We start from the raw sequence: 22,744 nt of genomic DNA, 5'->3' as shown, positions 1-22,744 counted from the left end.
CGCCTTTTGGTGACCAAACAACGTGACACTCAAGTCACTGACCTCCTTGCCGATGATCGAGAATAATAAATAATAAAGTAATTCGGTTGCATTGTTGAATCGTGGACAACAGCATATTATTGCGTTTCGCTTGAAATCTTCTTTTCGGACTTTGTCAAGACTGCAGGCGTCAGTTGATAATTATAATCTTCCGGACAAATCGGCAGCCTATCTAGCTGATAGGCAGGAAGAGCGTTATTTTTTCTTATCAGTATAAAAGTCTGGGTCGAGAGAACAGGGAAATTTTTATTTGTCACGGATCTGGAAATTTTTTTAGATTCGGATCAGATTTAAATGAAAATTTACATATCAAGTGAGTCTTCATTAATCAAATTTTAAGTAACGCCATGAAAATGTTAAAAAAAAATTGCTGTCGTGCAAAAATATATGTCCAGACTTTATAAAGATAAATTTCAACTAGAATTGACAGAGATATCAAGGAAATTGGATATAAGAAAAGTTAAAATTAAATTTTTACTATAATCTGGCGTTAACTTATTTCCTAATTTTAATCTAAATTATATTATTTGGCCCTGGTTAGCAAAGTTGTTTCAGGAAGCTTTCTCGGTTGACAAAACACGGCGCAAAACAAGACAATGGCCGCGAAAAGTGATGAGCCGTGCGGTTCCGACGTACTTCCCATTTCCTAAGCCGCAGCGACGACCTGCACTATCTCTATATATATTTATTTATTTGCATATCGAGTTGACGCAGCAAGCAGGAAAACGAGCGAGAGAAAGAAAGGGCTGAATATATGCGTCGGTCGTCGCGCGCGCGTGATAAGCTCGAAAATTTACATCAAGTGATGTTCTCAGTAGCAGACCGAGGGCAGGGCCTGCGATAAGATAAAGAAGGGCGCTCGGCGAAAACACACACACCATGAACGGCCTCAAATTCATTAATTTCCATTGCCAATTGCAACAATTTACTCTTCAATTTGGAAAAATTCATTTTTTGAAAATTTTCTGAACAGAAGAATATAAAATTTTAAATTTATCACTTTAAAAGTAAATTAATTTTATTATTTATTTAAATTGAGTTTTATTTTATTTAAAATTTTAATCAGATATCAAAACTTAATTTTTTAATATTCAATAAATTAAAATTAGAATAGAAACTTAATTTTAACATTTATTTTATTTTGCAAATTAAATTCTTTCTCAGTTTGGTATATTTTTAAATACAGATTTATTTCCCCTTTTAAATGGCAACCCTCCCGCCTGCATTGTTTTTTTTTATAGACGATGAGCCATTTAAAGCAAGGTGTGCGTTTGTAAAGCATTCTCAGCCCGGATTTCCGCACACTTCACTTTGACCTTTACCTTCCCATAGGGAGCCGCGCGCGTTTTTCTCCGCGGCGAACAATGCTTTCTCAGCGCGGCGCTCAACAATTGTGAGAGATTCATTTCCGTGTCGCTTATTTAATACTCGACCGCCTCCAGTTCCGCACTTGTGCCTTCGCCCTGCGCCGAAATTTATTCTGCCCTGCCTAGCTTTTGACCAGAAGAAGAGCTTCGCCCGGCATTGTTCTGCGCCGCTGGTGGAGAAAAAGAATGGGAGAGCGAAAAAATGGCGTGATCGGAAATAAAAGGCCGAGTGATGAGTCGAAAGTCAAACGGAAGCTGGTTTTTGCCAGTGAGAATCAAGAGGAAATTGAGGTTTTAGCAAAAAATAATGCAAAACCATTAAAGAAAAACAATAAAATTGAATATGCCAAGATAAAAAATTAAAATTAAATTTTAATAATTAAAATATTAAACATGATTATAAATAATTATAATTATTTGAAAACTTTTTATTTTGCCTTTTCAATTTGATTTTTTTTTTTTAAATAAAATAACTATTAAGAACATAGAACATATATTTTTAAAGGAAAATGGAAAACATGCAAACAAATATGCAATTTTTTTTTATTGTTGTAAGAAACTTTCGAGAGATTCATTTATATTTCCTTTTTTATTAATATATTAATTATATAATTATATTAATTTCCTCCCTTTCGAGTTGTTGTAATTTTTCTCAAACCAGGAAGATGTAATGGAGGTCCTTTGCTAAAAAAAAGAGGAAACTCATCTGCCCGTCGCGTTTTGGCAAGCGCTGTGCACTTCCTAGTGATGGTCACTACTTTTCGCGCGATCAGGAAGCAGATTTCGCGAAACGGATTCGTAGGATGTGTTACAATAATGCGGCGGCGGGAGAAAGAGCACCGCGCTGTGTAGCAAGGCAGAGCCCGCGGCCTTCCTGAACACGCGCGCTCGCGAGCGCCTATGGTGATGTGTGTGTGACCTCCACACTCTTAAACTGCTGCAGACGCCAAAGAGAAACTCTTCCGGGGTCGGGTGAGGGCGTTCTCCAATCCGACGCCTCATTTATCAGCACCAGGAAGCGCTCTTTCTCCGATGCCTTTTTTCCGATCGCTTTTTCTTCCGGAACGTAAAAAAAATCAAATGCAAAGCAGCGAGCGCAAAGCGACCGGATAGGACACCTCTGCGGGACGTTATGCAAAGTCGTTACCAAACTTCGGAATAAATTGGAGATATTGTCAAGGTTAAGGTGACTCGCACCCCCGTTCAAGTTGGCAATTTAAAGCAAAAAGCATTTGGATTGCTAATGGCTTTGCGATCAAAATGACACAAATTTACAAAAGGAGAAAACGATCAATGCGGCAAATATTGAAAATCATATTTTAATCTCTTCATAGGCCGAAAACGGTTAATTTTATCATTTGCTGGCTGTTTTAACAGAGTAATTTAAAAACAAGGACTAACTAAAAAATTTGATCCTCTATTGATTTCCTGATCAAGATTGTAACTTTTTGAATTTCAGAAGTTAGCAAAAATTGCACTCGGAGAAATAATACGATTAAAATTTTTGGAAATTTTATTAAATTAAACCGTTTCAAACGTTTTGCTTATTCAGGAGAATTTTGATTTTGATTGCGGCTTTTTGTGTTGCAGATGAAAGTACTGCCCCCGTCGTGTCTGCAGCTCCCATCTGCCGCCGTGATGGACCGCATCCCACTGCCCCTGCCCTTCTCGCCCGACCTGCTGTGGCGCTACCCCCTGTCCTTCCCCGGTGGCCAGCAGAACCAGCAACAGTCCCAGTTCAATGGGTCGTCCTCACAGCAGCCCAGCCTCGACCTCAAGACGCATTTGCCTTCCAGTTTGGCCTCCGACCCGCGCCACTGGTCGCGCGAAGACGTGCTCGCCTTCCTCAGGTGGTGCGAGCGCGAGTTCGACCTGCCCAGGTTCGACGCCGACACCTTCCAGATGAATGGTGAGTTTTTTCGAAAACGCGTTTATATAAATACGTCTCTCTTGAGAGTTAATTTATGGCTCAATAACAACGCCACTTACGTCATAGGCGCGCGAGAGAGAAATTGTTTTCCTACACACACGAGTTTTATGGCAACAGCCCTCACTCGGAAAGTCATAATTAAGCAGACAGGCTTCACACCATGTTTTCAAAATTTAATTTGTTCGGCGTTTTGAACCCGCTTGAGTTGAGAGTTCTCACAACAGTTGAGCACAAGTTAAAAGAATCGTGAATTTTATAAAGCTGGTTTTATTTTGTAATTTGCAATAATTTTTTTTTTTTTTTTTAAATTGATGATTTTCAGTGGGAAACAATTTTAACATGATTTTGAATCTGGTTATCTGATTCTTTACTCGGAAATTTGCATTAGAAGTCTTGTTTTAAGTTATCAAATTGTGTTCGAATTTGGACACCAATAGTTTTTTAATTGACTTTTGATTCATGAAAAAGTATAAAAAAATTATGCAGTTTTTAAATTGGAAGATAATGATGAATAAAAAAATAGTGCAATTGCAAACTTCATATATTTTCTTTAGAATTGTTGTAATGAAAAGATATGCACTTGAAAATGCAACTGATTTAGTGGATTTAGTCTTTGGAATTATGAAATTTTTGATGGTATTGTTGGAATTTAAAAAAGGGGGATTTTTAATATTTTTTAAATCTTTGTTGTTGGCAATTAGCAAGAAGAAAATGATGGTCACATTTCATTAAAAATGCTAATTACTTAATTAGAAATTAATACATGGACTAATAATTGAAAAACTCTAATATTTGTGTTTGAACATGAATATAATTTAATTAAATGTTGTTGATTTCAGGCAAGGCGTTGTGCCTCCTCACGAAAACAGACCTGAATGAACGTGCGCCTGGCGCCGGCGACGTCCTGCACAACGTGCTGCACATGCTGAGCAAAGAGGCGCAGAACCAGGCTGTGGCGGCCGCGTGCGCCGCCGCCGTGCGGGCGCTGCCCTCAAGTCCGGTGACGCCGACGGCCCGGCTGGCGTACGGCCCGTGGCAACTGGACCTGCACTCGCTGCAGGGCCACCTGGCGCAGGCCGGCAACTCGGTCACCCTGAGCCCGGCGCCCTCCACCGACAGCCAGCAGGGCTCGCCACAGCACCACACGGCCGCCGCCGAGCAGCAAACGGCCGCCGCCACGCACTTCCTCTACAGAAACTCAGACAACGAGTCCGAAGAGGAGACGTACCGTGAGAGCTCCAGCCCCAGGCGCTCCCCCGACAGCAGAAGACCCCCGGCCGTCTCCGTCCCACCCCCGCTCTCCCCCAAGGAGTCCACGCTGTCCCCCACCACACCCACACTGCCCTTCAGCCCCGGACTCAGCCCGGGCTTCAGAGGCGCCAGGGAGTTCTTCCCCAGTGACGCTTCCCCCACGCCTGAGCCCAACACAAGTAATTATTCAAATTTTTCCATTTCATAGAAATAAATAATAATTTGTAGGCCAGATTTTTAAGATTTCTAGTTTAAATTTGCCAAAATAAATGTTGTATAAATTCACAGGTTTATGTTCTGATGTTAAAATTACACAGGTTTTTACTCATTAAACATATATTTCAATAACTTCCTGTAGATCAGTTTTAAATAAATTTTTATTAAAAATCTCAAGAAATAAACTATTCTGAAGGCATTCTAGGTTTGAAATAACTGGTACTGCAATTTCATACATTTGAAAAGCCAAACCAAATGAAATAATTGAAAAACATATTATTGTTGAAGAATTTTTTCTTAAAAGTAATTTACTTTACAGATGGTAGACTTCTGTGGGACTTCCTGCAGCAACTGCTGAACGACCCTGCTCAGAGGTACACAAGTTACATTGCCTGGAAGAGCCGCGACACCGGCGTCTTCAAGATTGTGGACCCCGCTGGTCTGGCCAAGTTGTGGGGCATCCAGAAGAACCACCTATCCATGAACTACGACAAGATGTCCAGAGCTCTGCGCTACTATTACCGCGTCAACATCCTGCGCAAGGTCCAGGGCGAGCGCCACTGCTACCAGTGAGTGCACCTTTGAATTGAAATCTAAACAAAATTTAATTATAAAAGTAAAGAAAAATTATGGGTCAATTTTTATTTCCAATCTAGAACAATTTTGTTTGGAGAATTAAGGACCAATTTTAAAACAATTTCCTTTTTATAGGTTCCTGCGCAACCCCAGCGAGCTGAAGAACATCAAAAACATCTCGCTGCTGAGACAACAGGTGGCCGCCTCGCAGCAGCCCTCCTCGCCGCCCGGCCGCTCCTCTGCGGTCAAAATGGAGGCCGCAGACTACAGCGACATGCCCACCGACCTGAGTATGGAAGGACCCACTGACCTGAGCAGCCGGTGTCCTCCGTCGGACCTGCTCGAGCTGCGGTGGGGCAAGCCACAAGACGACGCCATCAAGTCCGAGTCGTCCGACTAACAAGCCCAACGAGACATTCCCACATTTGGAAAATTTGATGATTAATTCATTACACTGGCAATCAACCAATTGACAATTTGCAATCACAAAACAACTGAGAAGCACTTGTTGTGATACGATTTAAAGCCAACTTTATATAGCTAGGACGTCTCTCGTGCCATTTGTAGAGGACAGGTTTTATTTGAGAGTGGCTGGCCTGTCAACTGATTTTTTTTTCTCGAAACCGATTCAACTGATTCAAGAGTTCTGTTTTATGTACATATATAAAAACTGGACACCAGCTGATTTTATATTCTACGATGTGTATTTTAAATGAAAATGTATTTTCTTTCTTGAAAGGAGAAAGTCCTCCTCCGATCGACTGACGATGTCAGAAAAGCAGCCCTGGCTAGACCGAGGCTGCGCGAAATTTCAGTGGCAATGCCACATTAAACAAGTGGTTATTTTGTACGAAGAAGCAAAAATGTTTTGTTTTGCCACTAAAACTTGCGAGGTCTTCCCTGTGATCAGATCCAATTGCTAAATCCAACTGTAAATCTTTGTGAAAAATATACTATTAGAGAGAAAACCTGATGATGATGTGTATATATTTAAAGTGAAAAAGAAGAAAGAGGATTATTGAGAGAGAGAGAGAGAGAGAGAAAAGTACACACAGAAAATAGATTATATATTGAGATATATTTAAAACTGCAGTGCTTTTAATAAAGAGGTGAGTTAAGAGATAATGCTTAATCTTAATTAGTTGTTAATGTTCCCTTTCAATTTCTCATTTCCTCAGAATTTGTTATTGGTTGTATAGATCATTTTGACGGTGTGAGGGTCTTGTCTTAACGATTGCATGCTAACACATGAAAACACTCGATCACCATAATTATATTTTTACTCCGTGTATAACAAAACAAAATCGTCAGACGTGTTTTTGCTCAAATTTCCTATTTTTTTCTCTGGATAACCAACTTTTCAATTCACTACATAGATTGAGCACCTAATTATTTTGTTGATTAATTGCTTTTTAGGAAGGCAGCTGCTACCTGTCATTTACGATTGTTGCTGTTCAAATTTGAAAAAGAAAGGAAAATGCCTAATTATATTTCCTGAATGAAGCGAGGAGTTAAATTTGTTAGATGTTTAAAGATCTCATGGCTTGGTTTAAACAAAAAGATCATTTAACTTTGCATGTTGTGAATTTTGTATTTTGGAGAGAAATTAAAGTGTACACAAAATGAAATGAGTACTATTACTGTAGCTGTACTGTGTTTCATGCAGTTTCAAAATTAAAAACGGACATTAAATTGCAAAGAGGTCAATTGCTTGTCTCATTTCAACCCGAAAGAGAAACAAAGTATCATAAATTTGACTAAAAAGGATAAACTGTTTTCAAAAAATATATTTAGTTTTTCACAGGTTTTTCAAATATTTTAAATAACTGTAATGTCTACATGAGTCACTTAGCAGAACTAAAACTTGGGGTATTTTTTGTTTCTAATTAAAAAAGATAGAGTGTGATTTTGCTTCCCCTTTCTTAAGAATATTGGTAGGTGTAGTCACGAAGACTGGTTTTGAAGTGGCAGTTATTATCACGCCATTGTAGCTTTTGATCAGTGAGACCTAAAATTTAATTTTATTTGGAAAGAAAAAAATACGCGTGATACTAGCGGAGCTGAGTGTGGTGGAAAATCCTGAACATTTGACTTCAAACCTCCTTTGAGTTTTCCATACTAAAGCTAAAGGTACAGAAACTCAATGACAAATTTATATTTAAAACTTAATGATTTTCAAGAGCAGCAGTTGGATTTCTACAAGCATATACCTAATTTTTTTTCTACCGGTTTTCGGAGTTGTGACTGACCGAGCTAGAGATGTGAAATGTTCAGGTCTTGGATTTCCTGCCTATTTTAATCAAGGTTTTAAAGAGCTAACTGCAGAGGGATATAATCCATTATTGGATTTGGATTTATTTTCCTTTCGTGTTTTTCCAACCAGAAAAGTAAAGTAGCAAAGACAAAATATTTTTATTTTAAAATTTTTATGATGTTGATTATCATCTGCAGCCGTGTTAAAAGGAGCGGAAGTATTTTCTCTAGGCCACGGGTGGTGTTGTATTTTATTTTTATTTTGGTCGGCCGGTTGTACATCCTGGCTGTTTTTATTATTTTTTATTTTCATTTAACTTGCCTAAGACATGAATTTGCATGAAGGCTCAGGAAAGTAAAGCAAGAGAATTTAAAAAATAAACATTGATGTTGCTTGTCATTGTTGGAAGATTTGTTAACTGTATTAAAACTGTAACACAACAATTACAATATTATATTCTAGCTAGAAAGCGCGTTAACAATTTTTGTTATTCCAACAATAGAAAATTTGAATTCTTTTCAGCACTTCAACCGACATTTCCGGCAGAGGGTTGACATGTAAGTATTCTCTGAGTCTAATTACTTGAAAAAATGGAAAAATGATTCGCGAGTGAGAATTTTCATGCGCCGATTTTCACCTGCGGTTGTACGTCAGGGACTGTTGCTTCAGAATCTTTGCAAGATTTTTTGCTTGAAAATTTCTCAGCAAGAATTCTTTTAAAGGTTCTCCAAGCAAGAATTCTTTAAAATACTCTCAAGTAAAAGTTCCTGTGCATGGATTATCCGCTGCAGGAGAGAATCGACGCACAAAAATTCTCAATCGAGAACTCATATTATGCTTATTTTTTTCATTCAATAACTTCTTTGGTGCAGGAGATTCAATATCATGGAACAAACAGAAGAACAGCAGATTCCCAGGGCCCGTTCATGACGGCTCGCTGGAGAGTGAAATTGAGGATAGTCTCGAGACTGAACAATTTACAGAAGATCGGCAGATTCCCATGGCTGTTCATGAGGGCTCGCTGGGGAGTGAAATCGAGGATATTAGTCTCGAGACTGAACTAACAGAAGATCGGCAGATTTAGTCATGTTTTTTGATCCTGACTAGATGGAAAACTACACCCAAAACGCAATGGTCGAAATGGTTGATATTCATGGAAATGACCAACATATGTCCCACGAGCAGGAGAGGGCTACGTTCCCTGGGAATCTGCCTGCCGTGGTCGGAGTGGAAGAAAATATCCCAAGACCAAGAAGAGATTTCCCACGAGCAGGAGATGGCTGCAGTCCCTGAAGATATGCCTGCCGTGGTAGGAGTGGAAGAAATCGCCCAAAACTATATTTGTGCACTTTTAAAAAATTTATAGCACTTCCTATATTATTTCAAGTTGAAGTGGAGTAAAAATTCAAATCTTCAACATTTCAACAACCAAAGCAACGTTGAACTAAGGATTGCTATAAATATTCTAGAGAGTGAAGAGATTTAATGTAATTCGTTATTCTCCCTTAACTGAAGCTTTTACTTAAAAGATGAATTAACTAGGAATGTGTAGTTTATCCTGATACAATACAATTGAGGAGATGCTTTTAACATATTATTTAATTATACTTATTTTTCTCTTATGTCATTACTAAAATGAGGAACACAATATAATTTAATAAGAAGTGTGCATTTATCAAAATTTATTTTTATGGTTCTTGTAGAAAAAATCGGTCTGCGTTGCGGTTGGTGGACGTTGGCGCGCACGCTGCTTTATTGAAGAGGAGGTCTACATGGCGCTTTTTCGCCCAGACACTTGCAATCAAACTCGATGCGTGATTCTCCTCATCATTTCGCTTGCTTTGTATGACTATTTTAATTATGTTTTGATTTCGTTTTCGGCATAAACCCACAAACGACGAGCCCCCTTGCCTCTTGGGGGCATTGGGTTGATTGGGTATATTTATACAAGGATTTTCTTAAGCTGGCCAATCAACAAAACAAAATCGTCAGACGTGTTATTGCTCAAATTAAAAATTTCTTCTCTGGATAACCAACTTATCAATTCACTATAAAATAGATTGAACACCTAGTTATTATTGATTAATTTCATTTTAGAGAGGCAGCTACCCGTCATTAAATATCGTGGCCGTTCAAATTTAAAAAAAAAACGGAAAAATGTTTAATTTTCAAAACATATTGTATATTTCGTGAACAAAGCAAGAATTTTAATTCGTTAAATGATTAAAGATCTCATGGCTTGGTTTAAACAAAATGATCATTTGACTTTTTATGTTGAGAATCTTGCAGAGAAGTTGCATAAAATTAAAATGAGTATTATTCCTCACTGTGTTCCTTGCAGTTTCAAAATTAAAAACAGACATAAAATTGCAAAGATTTCAACTGCTTGTCTCATTTAATATACCCGAAATGGAAATATATCATAAATTTTATTAAAAAGTACAAACGGTTTTTATACGAAATAGCTTCTTTAATGCCTTTTAAGTACTTAACAAGACCGAATTGTTCTTCTACACGAGTCACTAAGCAGAACTAAAACTACAGACATTTTTTTATTATATTTGTCATAACACTAGAGATAAATAAAAAATGCAACTGAATGAATCAAATGTGATGAGATGTCATTTTGAAAAACTTATTTTGATATAAAATACCAGCATGGCAGCGCTTCGTCTTGATCACAAAGTGATACAACAATCAAAGGGCTTTTGTGTGATGCTTTACAAGCTGCAACGAGTGTGTTGTTTTGAACTAAATAATTGACAGATCAAAATGCTCGGAACTAATCTCATGGTAAAAAAAATAACTCTTCCAGAGAGTGAAAAGTAGTTTTCAGGAACTGTTGCTTGATCCATTTGAATCACTACGGAGATTTACTGCCTATTGTTATTTCCCGAGCCAAGGAAGATGAGGTCCTCAGCAATGATGGCAGTGGTGGTGCGAGAGACTCCTTCCGAGTCTGTGATTTCTCCGTAGGTGAGACGGCCAGTGATGTGGACTCGCTGCCCCTTTTTCACATACTGGTAGGCATAGTCACGCAGATTGGGCTTGAAGCAGCAAATGCGATGCCACTCGGGCTTTTGAACATTGAGACCTGAAATTTAATTTTATACATAATTTAGAAAATACACAAAAAGAAAGCGGCTGGATTTTATAATAAATATAGAGCATACCTGACGAGGCCTGTTTGTAATTTAAGTGAGTGGCGAGGCTGAAGATGACAACAGGGTGCTCTTCGTTGCCTCTCTTTTGCGGATCGCTTCCGACTCGGCCGAGAAGAGTCACCTGGTTGATGGCTGGAATTCACGCATAGGAAAATTTATTGATAAAATTATCACTGATGCTCACTTTTCTCATTCAACACAGGCTGCTGGATGTCTGTCTCAGTGGCCAGCAAGCGAGCGGGCTGGACAAATTGCTTCAGAAGGGACGAACGTGCCTTGGCAAGCTGAATATGGATAAAATTTAACGCGAGTCAATGGAAAATTGAGCAGTTTTCAAAAATCATTCGTTTACCTGAGCGAGACCTAACATTTTGAACGTAAAAGTTAAATGAAAGAGACGAAAAGGAATGTTAAAATCGAAAATTTGAGCGTCTTTTCACTGCGGCGGCGACACGACACACGTGTGAATTGGTGTGAATCGAGCGGCAAAGTCAACAAGAGTTACGCCCACTTTTTAGTTGCGTCGAGTGCCGCGGGAATAAGGAGCGGGAACTTGCAATAATTTATTTGTGTGAATGTTCTTTTCGTAGTGCTGCTCCAGCAATGCATGTGGTACCTTTTGTACGCAAACGCGTTTAATAAAAGAGTTATTATTTATTAAACATTGTTATTTTACAGAGACTGAAAAACAAATTTTCAAAATTATTGTTTTTTTTTAACTTTTACTCATGAACTGATTAAAAGCAGACTGATTCAGACACAAAAACAAAGTTGGAAAGTCGATTGTAATTAAATTTTATTTTAATAATCTAATAAAAAATTTTGTCAGAGGGAAAAGATAATAAATTTGATAAATTTTAAATTTCATTTAATATTAATAGGTTTTATTTTTTATTTTTCAATGAAGTTTCTGAAGCACACTTATAAAGCATATTAACACCTTAAAGTGACATCTTGGGACTTAAATATTTTCAAAATTTAAAATCAAGATATATTACTGCCTGCTCTCACAAAAATATGCATGGTATAGTTCTTCTGGTTCAATAAATTTAAAGCACCAGCAGGAATAAATGATTTGAATATTTTTTATTATAATATTAAGTGTAATGAATGAATGAATAAAATCTTTTATTCAACAATAATTGCTACTAGGTTAAGTTAAAATCTTTATTTCCATTTCAACTCTATCCGATCTCTTCGGTTAAATACACCGTCATTAAAAAAGTGAACAAAGCAAATTAAGGAAAATAAATTAGTAGTTTCGGCTCCTCTGCTCGATGGTGTTGACGAGCGACGCGATGTACGAGGTCAGCAAATCGTCCATCTTATAGCCGAGCGGGGTTTCGCACAAAAGTTTGCTGCTCCTGACCAGATTGCCGATGGTCACGTGGAAGTACGTGTTGCCCGAGGACCAGTTGGAAATTTTGTTGAACGAGTGCGTGATCAGAATTTCCTTGTTTTGAGGATTGATCAGGCTGATGCCGTTCTTGTTGATGGCGACGATGATGATTTCCGGATAGCCTGGCTCGGAGGTCTGCTTGACTTCGAAGAAGGCAGAGCCAAAAGTGGGCCACTGGTACAGAATTTTCAGCACGGCAGTTTTTGCGTCCTCTTTGCTCAAACCTTTCAAAAAAAAAAAAAATTTTACTGAAAATTTCAAAATGTTTATTTAATTTTTCTTTTTAAATACCGGAGCTTTTGTTGAAGGCAGAAGTGATTGCCTTTTTCCACTCTGAGCTGCTCTGGAGGCGAATCATGTCGCTCGGAACGTAGTCTTTCAAGTTTTGCCTGATTTTTATTTTTTTATTAAATAATAATAAAAAAAAATGATCCATTAAACGCACCCAATATTTGCCAACTCGTTTTTATTGACTCCGTTGTTGACGCGATAAATCAAGGCAGCCAGTTGAACGGCCTCGTCCTTTCCGCATTTGTGGTAGCCTAAAAATTAACAACAATTGATTTAAAAAATAATATTAATTTGTAAATAAATTTTTTCAAACCTCTGAGGAGTTTGACCACTTCCTGGTGATAGTGGAAGATTTGGTCGGCGTTTTTGTCCTTTCCTGGGAACACGTTGGTCCACAGTTTGCGCATGAAGATGATCTGGTAGAGGAAGTTCGGAGCCACTCCTTGAAATGTAAAAATTATATTTGTTAAAAAGAAACTTTAAAATCTTTTTGAATTACCGTCTCGAGTCGGTCTCGTCCGCTTCATCCAGTCTGTCAGGTAACGCACAAAGTCAAAGAAGAAGTCGGTGTCGGGCACGCTGATGACTTTGTCTGCGATTTTCACGAAAAGGCTGAAGCCGTCGGCCGAAACCAAATTGAGCCGTTTGGCAATCGAGCCACACAAGTCGCGCGCCCTTGTAGAAGAATCAACCTCAAACGCCTTCGAAAGGAAATTTAATCAAATAAAAACACAAAATTGAAAAAATGTATATATAACATTATAATTTTTGTTAAAATGAATAATGCAAAATTGTAAAGACAACAGGCAATTCGGCATTAAATTAGGCTTTAATTATTTTTTACAATAATTATAAATAAAAGTTGAATTATGATATGAAATTTTTACAATGAGAAAAATTGTATACCTCGTCAGTGTCGTCTGGGAAGTAGACCTTGTGGAAGATCTGCGTGGTCTTGTGCTGAATAGCCTCAACCTCTACAGGGTGCGGGGGATACTTTCTCTGGCCGTTGTTCAGGGTCTTCTGCAGCCTTTGCAGGGAATCTTGGGCCAGGGGGTGCTTCCTTGTTCTCAGGAACATGGTCAGCTCCTATAAATTTTCAATCAATTTGATTTTAATCAAAAAATAAAAAGCAATTAGAGTAATATGTCCTTAATTGAAGGTTATATAAATTAATTAACAATTTTAGTCAAATCTAATTACAAAAATTCTTACCTTCAGCAGACCAGTGCTGCAGGCGAAGAGTCCAGACGCGAGCCACATCAGTTCCCATCCTCTTTCAGTGCTGAACTCGCTCGTATTTCCCGTCAACTGCTTCATGATTTGGCAATAAACCTCATCCCTCAGCAAATCCTAAAAATAATAAAAGTTAAATTTAAGGTAAAGTTTTAAAACTGAAACTATAAAATCAGTTATTTCATTTTGTTAAAAAAATTCCAACTTGAAATTAAAGAATTGATTTTTTTGAGCAGCTCAAAAAAATAAAGTTTTATTTTTAAATGTTATAATTAAAATTACGTGGTTAAGGGGTCCGTCGAAGATGCTGTCGGTGAGCTCAGAGCTGTTTCTGGGTCTCCTGGAGGGCAGGTCGCCCATGTACTTGAGGATGGCCGCGGACATGAAGCACGCCTCCGCAGCCAACTCGTCCTTGTTGACCAGTTTCTTGAGCAGCGGCTGCTTCAGGGGCTCGCGCGAGTGCCGCCACAGCTCGTCGTTGCTCACGTTCTTGCCCCTGGCCGAGGTCAGCGTTTGACCCTTGCTGAGCGACTGCCGCGAGAACATTCTGGACAGATTCAATTTTAAGCTTTATTACAAAGATATTTCCTTTAAAAATCTGTATGAAATACAAACAAAATACATAAAAAGAAAAATTTGGGGTTAAATGAATATTAAAAATAAGTTAAAATAATATATATTAAAATAAAACCTATATTTAAAAAGGAAGATCAATTTTGGATTTTTTTTTCTTAAACCATACTAATTACATTTTTACTTCTTGCTGGAAAAGTTTAATTTTATGTTTCACAATAGGAGAATCTTTATTAAAGTGCCTTAATAAATAAATAATCAAAGAATAGAAACAACGGAAAAAAGCAGTTTGAAAATGAAGCAGTTTTTCCTTTTTTATGAAAAATAATTAAAAAATTATATTAATAAATACCGGAAATGCTCAGCAGCATAGTTCATAAGGGTGTGTGGTTTGACCCTGTTCACCGTACCATCGGCTGCGTTCATCATCTGCAGCTGGCGACCCTTCAGGGCGCCGTCTTGCAGGAAGAGGGCCTAGATTTAGTTTCAGAAATTTATTAAATTTTTTAACTTCCAAATCTTTTTATTGCAAATGCAAAGTCAAATGATTCTTACAATAACGTCGGTTGGAGGTTCTCTCAAGGTGGGCAAAATGTAGACGTTGTGACTGGCGACGTCCCCTCGCTGGTTGGTCCTTCTGTTCCGTCCCACGCCCCAGGCGCTCTTCATCATCACCTCGCCGGTCGTTTCGCCCTCCAGGTAAATCAGGTCGCCCTTCACGTACGTCAGCAGATTGTTTTCTGCCGATTATTTAAAAGTTCAAATATACATTTTTTCGATTGGTTGTAAATGTTAACCCTTTGCTGTGTAGTCCTGCAGAGCGACCGCGAACCTGGAGAGCTTCCTGAGCTCGCCGATCAGGAAGAACAACAAGTCCTTCAGGTCCTCAGAGTTGGGCGCGTTGAACGTCAAGGTTTGACCCTGGGCGGTGTGCATCTCAATTTGCGGTGACACTGGTTGACCATTTTTCATTGTTGCTGGTTTACTGCAATCAAAATTTTAAATTAAATATTGTGAATTGTAATTAAATAAATAAAAAAAGAAACTAATTTTTATGTTATTTTAAATATTGCAAAATTTCTCACGTTATTATGTCTGTGATCTCAGGGAAGGATAATTCTAACAGGACTTGCTCTTGGTCATCAACCACGTACAGACCAGTCCAGTTGACAGCGATGATGACGTCATTTTTGGCCAGAGTAGCGCCTGAATTATAAAAATCATACAAATTTCAATGAAATTAAATTATGTTTTAAATAAATACCAGAAACTTTGAAGACTTCAAAGAACCTGGAGAAAAGAAGCGGCCACTTGAGCCTCGCGTAGGTCACGATGTCCTCCTTGACCTTGCCCTTTGACACGTTTTCTTTTACATAGTAACTCTGATTTATAAAAATTACATGAAAAACATTTATAAGAAAATAAAAATCAGGACAAAAAACCTTTTTGAACGCCTGCGTCACGTTTGTGGACCACTTGTCCAAGACCTTCTCTTTTGGTCCCACAAGGTGCGAGTCTGGCAGGTAAATGGGCAACGATCCTGCCAAAATGGTCGGATTCAGGTTGGCGCCGTGGTCGATGAAGTACTGCTGAGCGGCCAGCATAGCAATGTCCTCCTCCTGGAAAAAGTTTTGAAATGAAAATTAAAATGCGCTGGTTTATTTTTATTCAATGTAAATTATGGTTTAAAATTGAACCCATAAAAATAGTATCATTAACAAAATTTTTTCAATTTAAATCACAAGCTTAGTTAATGTAATGAGTTTTTTACTATTTAGAAAGGCAATTTGCGGAATTTTATTTTTTCTAATTTATCTTCTTTTTAAATAGAAAATTTAATTAATTAACTTTATTTGGATTATTTTTTTCTTTGTAACTTATTTTCATGTACCTTATCGCAGCGGTACTCTCCGTACTTGATGCCCCGAACGACCTGCTGGTAGATCAGGTTGGTGGCGACAGGGTCAAAGGACGGGTCGTGCCAGGGCGCGAAAATTTCCTTCCTGAAGAAGAGGCGCCAGGGCGCATTTCTCTCTTGTGCACCCTGTTCCTTTGCATACTGCTCGCACTGGGACACCGCGTCCATCACGTGGTCACCTCCACTTCCAAGGGAAGATACCTAAAATAAATTCCAGAATATTTGATATTATTATTTATAAAAATATTATTTTAGAAAAAAAATAGACTAAAAATAATTTATTAAAAAATATTTTTTTTTTTTAAGAAAGGACTCTAAGAAAAATTTAGAAATTATTTATAAAAATGTTAAAAAGTAATTTTTAATATAATAATTAAATTATATTTCAATATAAAAAAGTTTGAAAATAAAATTAAATAATATTTGAAACAAAAATATTTATTATTATTTCTATTAATAATAAACTTTTTATTAAATTTTAAAAATATTCTCTTTCATTAAAACTGAATTTTGAATTGTTTCAGTTTTTATTATATTAATTTACCTTATCAAAGAGGGCGATGAAGAGTGAAAAGCCAAATCGGTCCTTGAGCCCGATTTTGTTGGCGACGCTGTCGACCAGTTCGCTGGCCGTCGTGGCCGAGTCCGTCCGCAGAGTTATTTGCGAACCGTCCATGAAAGTCACCGTCAGAATAATCGGCTCCTTCGACTTGGTGGCCTTTTTGGAATTAATTTTAATAAACCCTAACTCTGATTAAGTAAAAAAATTGTACTTGGAGCTCGAGCCAACTGGGTGGCTGCGTCCTGGTTCCGTTTGTCATCGTCCTCTGCAGTCTTCCCTCGCAATAGGGTGCGTAGCCAGGCGGTCCCTGTCTGATGAACGCCTTCAGGTATTTGTTGAAGTTGTCCGACGGGGCGAAGCAACCCACGCACAGAGACAGCAAAATCCAACCCCTGGCGTGTGACGACTTGGAAGGGTTGTTGGTCAGCTGCTTGCAAATCTGACTGTAAATCTCATCCCTATTTTGACCTTAAATTAATTAAATAAATTGATAAGATTCAATTTTAATTTGCCTCAATTGCGATCGTAAAATTCCGTGGCCGATGATGAAGTGCAACTTCTCCAAGTTTGTGGTTGGCCGTGAGTTGAGCCAGTTTTGGTAGCTCTCCTTGGCCAACTCCTCGCTCAAAATGCCCTGTCGCATTTCTTCGGGCAGCTTGTTCTTCCTCCTCAACGTCAGAGACACCAGTTTTCCTCTCACAGACCGTGGCAAAGCCTTTTTTAATAAAAAATTTTAAACCGAAATAAATTAAAAAACAATTTTAATACCGAATTTGGTGCGATCGTTTCTTTGTTGGAGTTCATCAGGTCGTTGAACTGCGAGGTCTGCGTGAACGACCTTCCCAAGGTCGCTTGGACCCTTTGCATGACGGAGCTGTTGTCTCTGTCGCTGTTCACGAAACGCGGCTCGGGCAGGTCTCCGCAGAAACGCAGAATTGTGATCCACAAAGCTTGGGCGGCCTTTCATTGACAATGTTTTAATATTTTAAAGTAAAAAAATATAATTTTTAAAAATGTACAAGTTCATCTGCAGCTGTTGGCAATTTGAGCAAAGAGGGTTTGATGGCCTTTCTCGAGTACTGATGATTGACCATGCCCTGGAAGTAGGTGGAGGCGAACTTCTGGAAACTGTACTCTTCGAGGTCGTCCTTCTCCATTTTGCTCTTACCCATCGCGTCGATAATTTCTGACGGGGGCGCTTTCTTAGCTGACTCGGCACCAAGTCCCTGATAATTGTTTTTATTTTAGATAATTTAAAATTTTATTTTTTAATTAATAATTTTATATTTGTTTTGTTTGGGGGCTTTTTGGGATAATTTTCTAAGAAATTCAGATTTTTCTTTCGCCAATATAGAAAAAGTAATTTTTAATTTGAAATGCTCACTCCGTAAACCGTGGTTCTCTGCACTTCGGACGTGGGGCTGGGCAGTGAGGAGGAGGACGCCTCGCTCGGCGTCTTCTCCAAGAAGCCAAAAATGTCGCTGACGTACTGCGAGTGGTCGATGGGCGCCTCGCGTTTCCGCAGCGCCTCGGTGATGCGCCGGTTGTTCCTCTCGGCGCGCCACTTGGCGTCCAACTCCTGCGCCTGCATCTCCTTCTCGAGCTCCTGCACGCGGATCTTGTAGTTCTTCTCGGCCTCCTCCTTGTACTTCTCCATCTTGTCCTTCTTGAAGCGCGCCTCCTCCTCCTTCCGCAGCCGCCGGATCTCCTGCATTCGCTGCTCGCGGTACCGCATCCGGAACACCTGCTTCTGGGCGATGATGCGCCGCACGTGCGCCTGCACTTTGACGATCGCCTTCTCGCGACGGGCCAGCGTTTTCCTCACCAAGTATCCGCGACAACGAGCCTATTAAAAATTACTCTTATTCGAAATAATTAATTTTAACCGAATTTTACTTGTAGTCGAATGGTTTTTTCTCTAGTTCGGGTGAACTTGTGCGTCAGTCGCCTGGAGGTTATGCAAGCCTGCAGACGTCGCCAACCATTTCTCTCTTCCAGATAACGCTTCCTCGGCAAGTAGCCTCTCCACGCCGTTTGAATCTTTACAGTGGCAGCCCTCAATCTCTGGTACCTGAAATTAAATTTGAAATTTAATCGTTTTTTTTTTTTATTAATTAATTTTATATAACGTCATACCTGCGTCTTTGGATCCAGCCCTTGATGCAGCGTTGCAGAATCAAAATTCTGGCTGCGAGGACGACACCCCTTTCCTGCTCCAGCTGCAAATCCTGGGCGTCCTTCAAGAAAACCTTCGAGTGCCCCAATTGGTAGTCGGACCTGCCCAGAATGGCGCCGCAGATTTTGTTCGACAGATGCTTCCAGTCGGCCTTTTAAAATTCGGTTTTAATTGACGTTAATTGAAGAAACGCTTATCATCATCGAGCTACTACTACCTTGGCCGAGTGCTGAATGCCAGGGACGAGAATGCGGTATCGCTCGACGAAATCTTTGAACGCGTGTCTGATAGGGTATCCCGCCTTGCGAATGCGGATCGTCTCCATCATGCCAGAGTAACGCAATTGGCGGCAGCACAGGGCGCGGTCGAACATCTTAAAATTAATTTATTCATCAATTAGGAGGCCCATTAGCCGGCGAATCTTATCTGCGCGGACCCCGCTAAAAGCATTCCCGAAAAAAAAATCATCGACACTGACCTGCGGTTTCTTGTACTCGTTGGGTTTGATGCAGCGCACAAAGAACGGCTGGCAGCTGTACAGGGTGCGCATCAACGCGTCCAGCGACCGCTTGAACTGCGCCGACAGCGTTTGCTGCCGCTTCGTCGTGTCCGGAATGCTGCCCCTGCACATTAATGTGAAACAGTTTTTCCTTAAACTTAATTTTTAATCTTTTACCTGCTGTTGTTTGGCAGTTTATTGTCGTCGAAGAGCTGCGCCAAAAAGCGATTGGTGCTGATGTGCACCAGTTGACGCAGGTCCGTGCTGAAGGTGTCCCTGTTCTTCTCGAGGAAGCCCCTGGTGTCATAGAAAACCACCCCCGCAAAGTGCTCCAGGCCAAAGGACGTGTTCAGGTCCGACTTTGGCTTCAGGTAGCACCTGCTCGTTTGGTGGTTTGAGTGAACTTTGTTCAGCAACGTCTGGTCCGTGCCCTGATTTATTTGAAAAACTATTAATTTTTTGTTATAAATATTCAAAACACTGAAACCTTTGGGAATTTGCTCTCCTCGTCGATGAGGCTCATGATGGACATTGGCTTCATCGCGATCATGTCCAAAATGTGCTGGTTGTCCTGAAACTCGAGGTGCTTCCAACTGATGCCCTCTGCCGAGTACGCCTCTTGCTCCAGTTTGAAAATGTGCTGCACGAAAAATTGCTGCAGGCTCTCGTTTGCGTAGTTTATGCAGAACTGCTCGAAACTAAATTTAAAAAAAATATTATTTTAAAATTGCCTGAAATTGAAACTTTATGCACCCCGCTCGACACGTAGGTTGAGCAAGTTGCATAAACCACCTGATTTGCAGGCGTTTTCTTTTTCATTTTTTGTCACACCTGTTGATGTTAAAGTTCTCGAAGCCGAAAATGTCAAGGACTCCAATTTTCTGGCCCGAGGCGATTTGCGGCTTGTAAATGGCGTTGTTGATTTTGTCGACGATCAGAATGAAGAGCTGGCCGTAGATGCCCTTGACAAACGCGTCCCTCACGTCCATCGACTGCTCCTTGGAAAGACTCGAAACAACCTTTTAGGCCCAAAATTTTACATTTTCATGATTTATTTTAATTTGATCAAAGTTATACCGTTTCTCCGTGCGCGAATATGCTCTTGGTCGTGAGCGCCTCGACAAGTGATTTCGGAGACACTCCGAGCAAATTGGAGACCCTTTTGATGTTTGTCTCGTCAGGTATTTCGGTGGCGTCCAAGTTATCTAATTACAAGAGTTTTGGAGGATATTTTTATTTTTTAGAGAGAAAAAGCGCTCACTTATCACGGATGCTTTGTATCGAATGTTGCCGATGTGCAAAAGGGCGGCGAGCAGTTTCATTATGTCCCAGATTTCCTGGTCGGTGAACATGAGCACTTTCATCGCTGACCTGATCTGCGCGAACTCGGCTGCGTCGTTTCTGCCCTCGCAAGTGATGCTTCCACCCTTTTGCGAATAAAATATCAAAGTTAACGTGAATTTTATATTCAAGCCATGATAGAATTTTGAAAGATAAATCAATTAAATAAATTAAAATATGACATGCTTTTGTGTCTATGGAATTAAAAAAATATATATATATACCCCAGTTAAGTATTTGTAATGGGAAGCGTCTTGCAGCTCGAGTTTCTTTCTATCGTCTGCGCTCAATCCGGCCAGCATGCAGTAGAAAATGTGGTAGTTTCTTTCGTCGGTGCTCTGGGCCACGATTCGTGACTTTTCAAGTAGATACTGCTCAATTTTGGCCCCCTCGATGACCCCCTCCTTGTTGAAATGTATGTCGATGAACTTTCCAAATCGCGAAGAGTTGTCATTCCTGATCGTTTTCGCGTTTCCAAATGCTGAAATTTGCTTATTTTTTAGGGGAGTAAAAAAATTAAGTAAAAATCTTCACCTTCCAAAATGGGATTTGCTTCCAAAATTTGCTGCTCGATCCACGAGTGTCTGCCACTGATGGCGGCCAAGAATTGCAAAATCAGTTTTGTGCTCTCCGTTTTTCCGGCGCCACTCTCACCACTAAATTTTATTAATTAAATTTAATAATTTTTTCTTTTTAATTAAAATGTATACCTAATAACGATGCACTGGTTCTGCTTGTAGCGCTGCATATTACTGAAGCTGTTGTCGCCGACGGCGAAAATGTGCGGCGGCTCTTGACCAATCTTCTTGCCGCGGTATTGTTTGATCTGATTTTGAGTGTAAATGGGCAGAACTTTGTATGGGTTGATGGCCACCAGGATGGAGCCGGTGTACGTCTGAATAAAAATTCAAAATGTGAAAACTCGAAAATTTCCCCAAATAAAATCTATAGATTACGTAAATCAAATTGTCTTTGTAGCGCATTTGGAGGTTCCTCAAGATGCCTGGTTCGTGCAGATCGCCCAAAGAAATCATGTCCTCCACGCCCTGGACGGAGGTCTGATGCATGGTTTTGACGATTGCGTCCACAGACACGGTTCTAGTCTATTTATTTCATTAACAATTTGTTAATGTTTTTAAATATAAAATGAGATCTTTACTTTTTCTTCGTCATCTTTGATTGTTAATTTGTTTTTGTCGTTGGAGACGATTCTGGCACCAATTGGCACTTCAAACTCGCCAGGTGTTGCAGGTTTGATCCAAACCCACTCCCCCTGAAAATTTTGTTTGTTCGCCTCATCAATTCTCAATTGCCTTGTTCCATGGGGGGAAAAACTAGATAATGAATTGGCTACAAAACAATGCGCAGCGATAAAAGGAAGCGTTTAATGAGTTGGGGAAAAGTACATGTGCCGCGTCACTCTAAAAGAATGATATCTCCTCTCGGCTGGTGCGGCTGTCACTGATATTTTAAGATTGGTAGACTTGATTGAAATTACGATAAGTAGTGAAAGACGTACAACAGAGAAAGCCGCAATTATTGCAAATTTAAATGCAAAATTTTCCAAAATTTAATTTCGTCCAGCTTGAGAATGAAAGAATTAGGTTTCTAAATCTCATATATAGATCCAAGAAATTAAGATTAAGATAACGCAATTCAGATGAGTCACCAAATTACTCTGCACAGCTATATATTTATATTACTGCACATAAAAAAATTAAAATCTTTTGTTTGAAATAAGAGAATCATTATGAATACCTGTAGGTCCACCGTGCTCTTGGGCACAGCCATGTTGACCCTTTTCCTTTTTGATGCCCGGTGGTGAGGATCAAAATGTGGCTGCAACCAATCGTGCCAAACGCACTAAATGGGAACTCGACGGTCCACCTTTTATCAGCTCAAGCTGCTTATCAGTTTTCATATTCCTGGCCTAATCTCAATAATGTGGATAA

General features: G+C 39.5%; 3 protein-coding genes across 6 annotated transcripts in view; 1 reads left to right on the top strand and 2 right to left on the bottom strand.

The window, feature by feature from the left end:
- LOC132195798 (ets DNA-binding protein pokkuri) overlaps positions 1-7,086 on the top strand; it is a 37,963-nt gene extending 30,877 nt beyond the window's left edge. For all 3 annotated transcript variants that reach the window (XM_059618027.1, XM_059618011.1, XM_059618019.1), the window contains exons 2-5: positions 2,997-3,315; positions 4,176-4,766; positions 5,123-5,372; positions 5,515-7,086. In XM_059618027.1, coding sequence (XP_059474010.1) covers positions 2,997-3,315; positions 4,176-4,766; positions 5,123-5,372; positions 5,515-5,779 — 1,425 coding nt within the window. In that variant the 3' untranslated portion in view covers positions 5,780-7,086. The remainder of the gene's footprint in view (positions 1-2,996; positions 3,316-4,175; positions 4,767-5,122; positions 5,373-5,514) is intronic.
- A 2,770-nt stretch (positions 7,087-9,856) lies between these two features.
- On the bottom strand, positions 9,857-11,282 carry LOC132193955 (single-stranded DNA-binding protein, mitochondrial). The gene is made up of 4 exons (XM_059614954.1): positions 11,150-11,282; positions 10,982-11,081; positions 10,807-10,929; positions 9,857-10,727 (listed from the first exon to the last, which is right to left on the bottom strand). The coding sequence occupies exons 1-4, from the start codon at positions 11,165-11,167 to the stop codon at positions 10,507-10,509; spliced, it is 462 nt and encodes a 153-aa protein (XP_059470937.1). The 5' UTR covers positions 11,168-11,282; the 3' UTR covers positions 9,857-10,506.
- A 657-nt stretch (positions 11,283-11,939) lies between these two features.
- On the bottom strand, positions 11,940-22,691 carry LOC132204221 (myosin-VIIa-like). Of its 2 annotated transcripts, XM_059632719.1 has the most exons (36): positions 22,551-22,691; positions 21,952-22,065; positions 21,749-21,895; positions 21,503-21,687; positions 21,327-21,448; positions 21,017-21,273; positions 20,713-20,878; positions 20,529-20,656; positions 20,283-20,470; positions 19,939-20,149; positions 19,629-19,882; positions 19,431-19,575; positions 19,170-19,325; positions 18,913-19,103; positions 18,673-18,847; positions 18,161-18,622; positions 17,796-18,002; positions 17,545-17,736; positions 17,289-17,491; positions 16,988-17,234; positions 16,759-16,932; positions 16,188-16,415; positions 15,739-15,915; positions 15,561-15,678; positions 15,382-15,502; positions 15,094-15,281; positions 14,852-15,036; positions 14,649-14,770; positions 14,006-14,270; positions 13,703-13,840; positions 13,394-13,576; positions 12,987-13,188; positions 12,801-12,929; positions 12,642-12,738; positions 12,488-12,585; positions 11,940-12,420 (listed from the first exon to the last, which is right to left on the bottom strand). In XM_059632719.1, exons 1-36 carry the CDS (start codon positions 22,581-22,583, stop codon positions 12,050-12,052), a joined length of 6,579 nt encoding a protein of 2,192 aa, XP_059488702.1. In that variant the 5' UTR covers positions 22,584-22,691; the 3' UTR covers positions 11,940-12,049. The 2 variants fall into 2 exon arrangements, with proteins under 2 accessions (XP_059488702.1, XP_059488615.1); XM_059632632.1 differs by having other exon boundaries at positions 15,561-15,915.
- Positions 22,692-22,744: the final 53 nt, after the last annotated feature.

Source organism: Neocloeon triangulifer, unplaced genomic scaffold, assembly GCF_031216515.1.
Source record: "Neocloeon triangulifer isolate White Clay Creek 2 clone unplaced genomic scaffold, ASM3121651v1 ptg000001l, whole genome shotgun sequence".
NCBI classification, from domain to species: Eukaryota; Metazoa; Arthropoda; class Insecta; order Ephemeroptera; family Baetidae; genus Neocloeon; species Neocloeon triangulifer.
The sequence above is the reverse complement of the archived record's forward strand: the minus strand, read 5'-3'. Positions and strand labels throughout refer to the sequence as shown.

What these genes read in the sequence shown, in the direction of transcription:
- LOC132204221 (XM_059632632.1), bottom strand. Translation starts at nt 22,583, where the DNA reads ATGGCTGTGCCCAAGAGCACGGTGGACCTACAG. An exon ending in AGAGCACGGTGGACCTACAG is followed by an intron (nt 22,066 to 22,550) that starts GTATTCATAATG and finishes CAAAATTTTCAG; the next exon opens with GGGGAGTGGGTTTGGATCAA. An exon ending in GAGATCACAGACATAATAAC is followed by an intron (nt 15,282 to 15,381) that starts GTGAGAAATTTT and finishes TTTTGATTGCAG; the next exon opens with TAAACCAGCAACAATGAAAA.
- LOC132193955 (XM_059614954.1), bottom strand. An exon ending in GCCTGTGTTGAATGAGAAAA is followed by an intron (nt 10,930 to 10,981) that starts GTGAGCATCAGT and finishes CGTGAATTCCAG; the next exon opens with CCATCAACCAGGTGACTCTT. An exon ending in TTACAAACAGGCCTCGTCAG is followed by an intron (nt 10,728 to 10,806) that starts GTATGCTCTATA and finishes ATTAAATTTCAG; the next exon opens with GTCTCAATGTTCAAAAGCCC.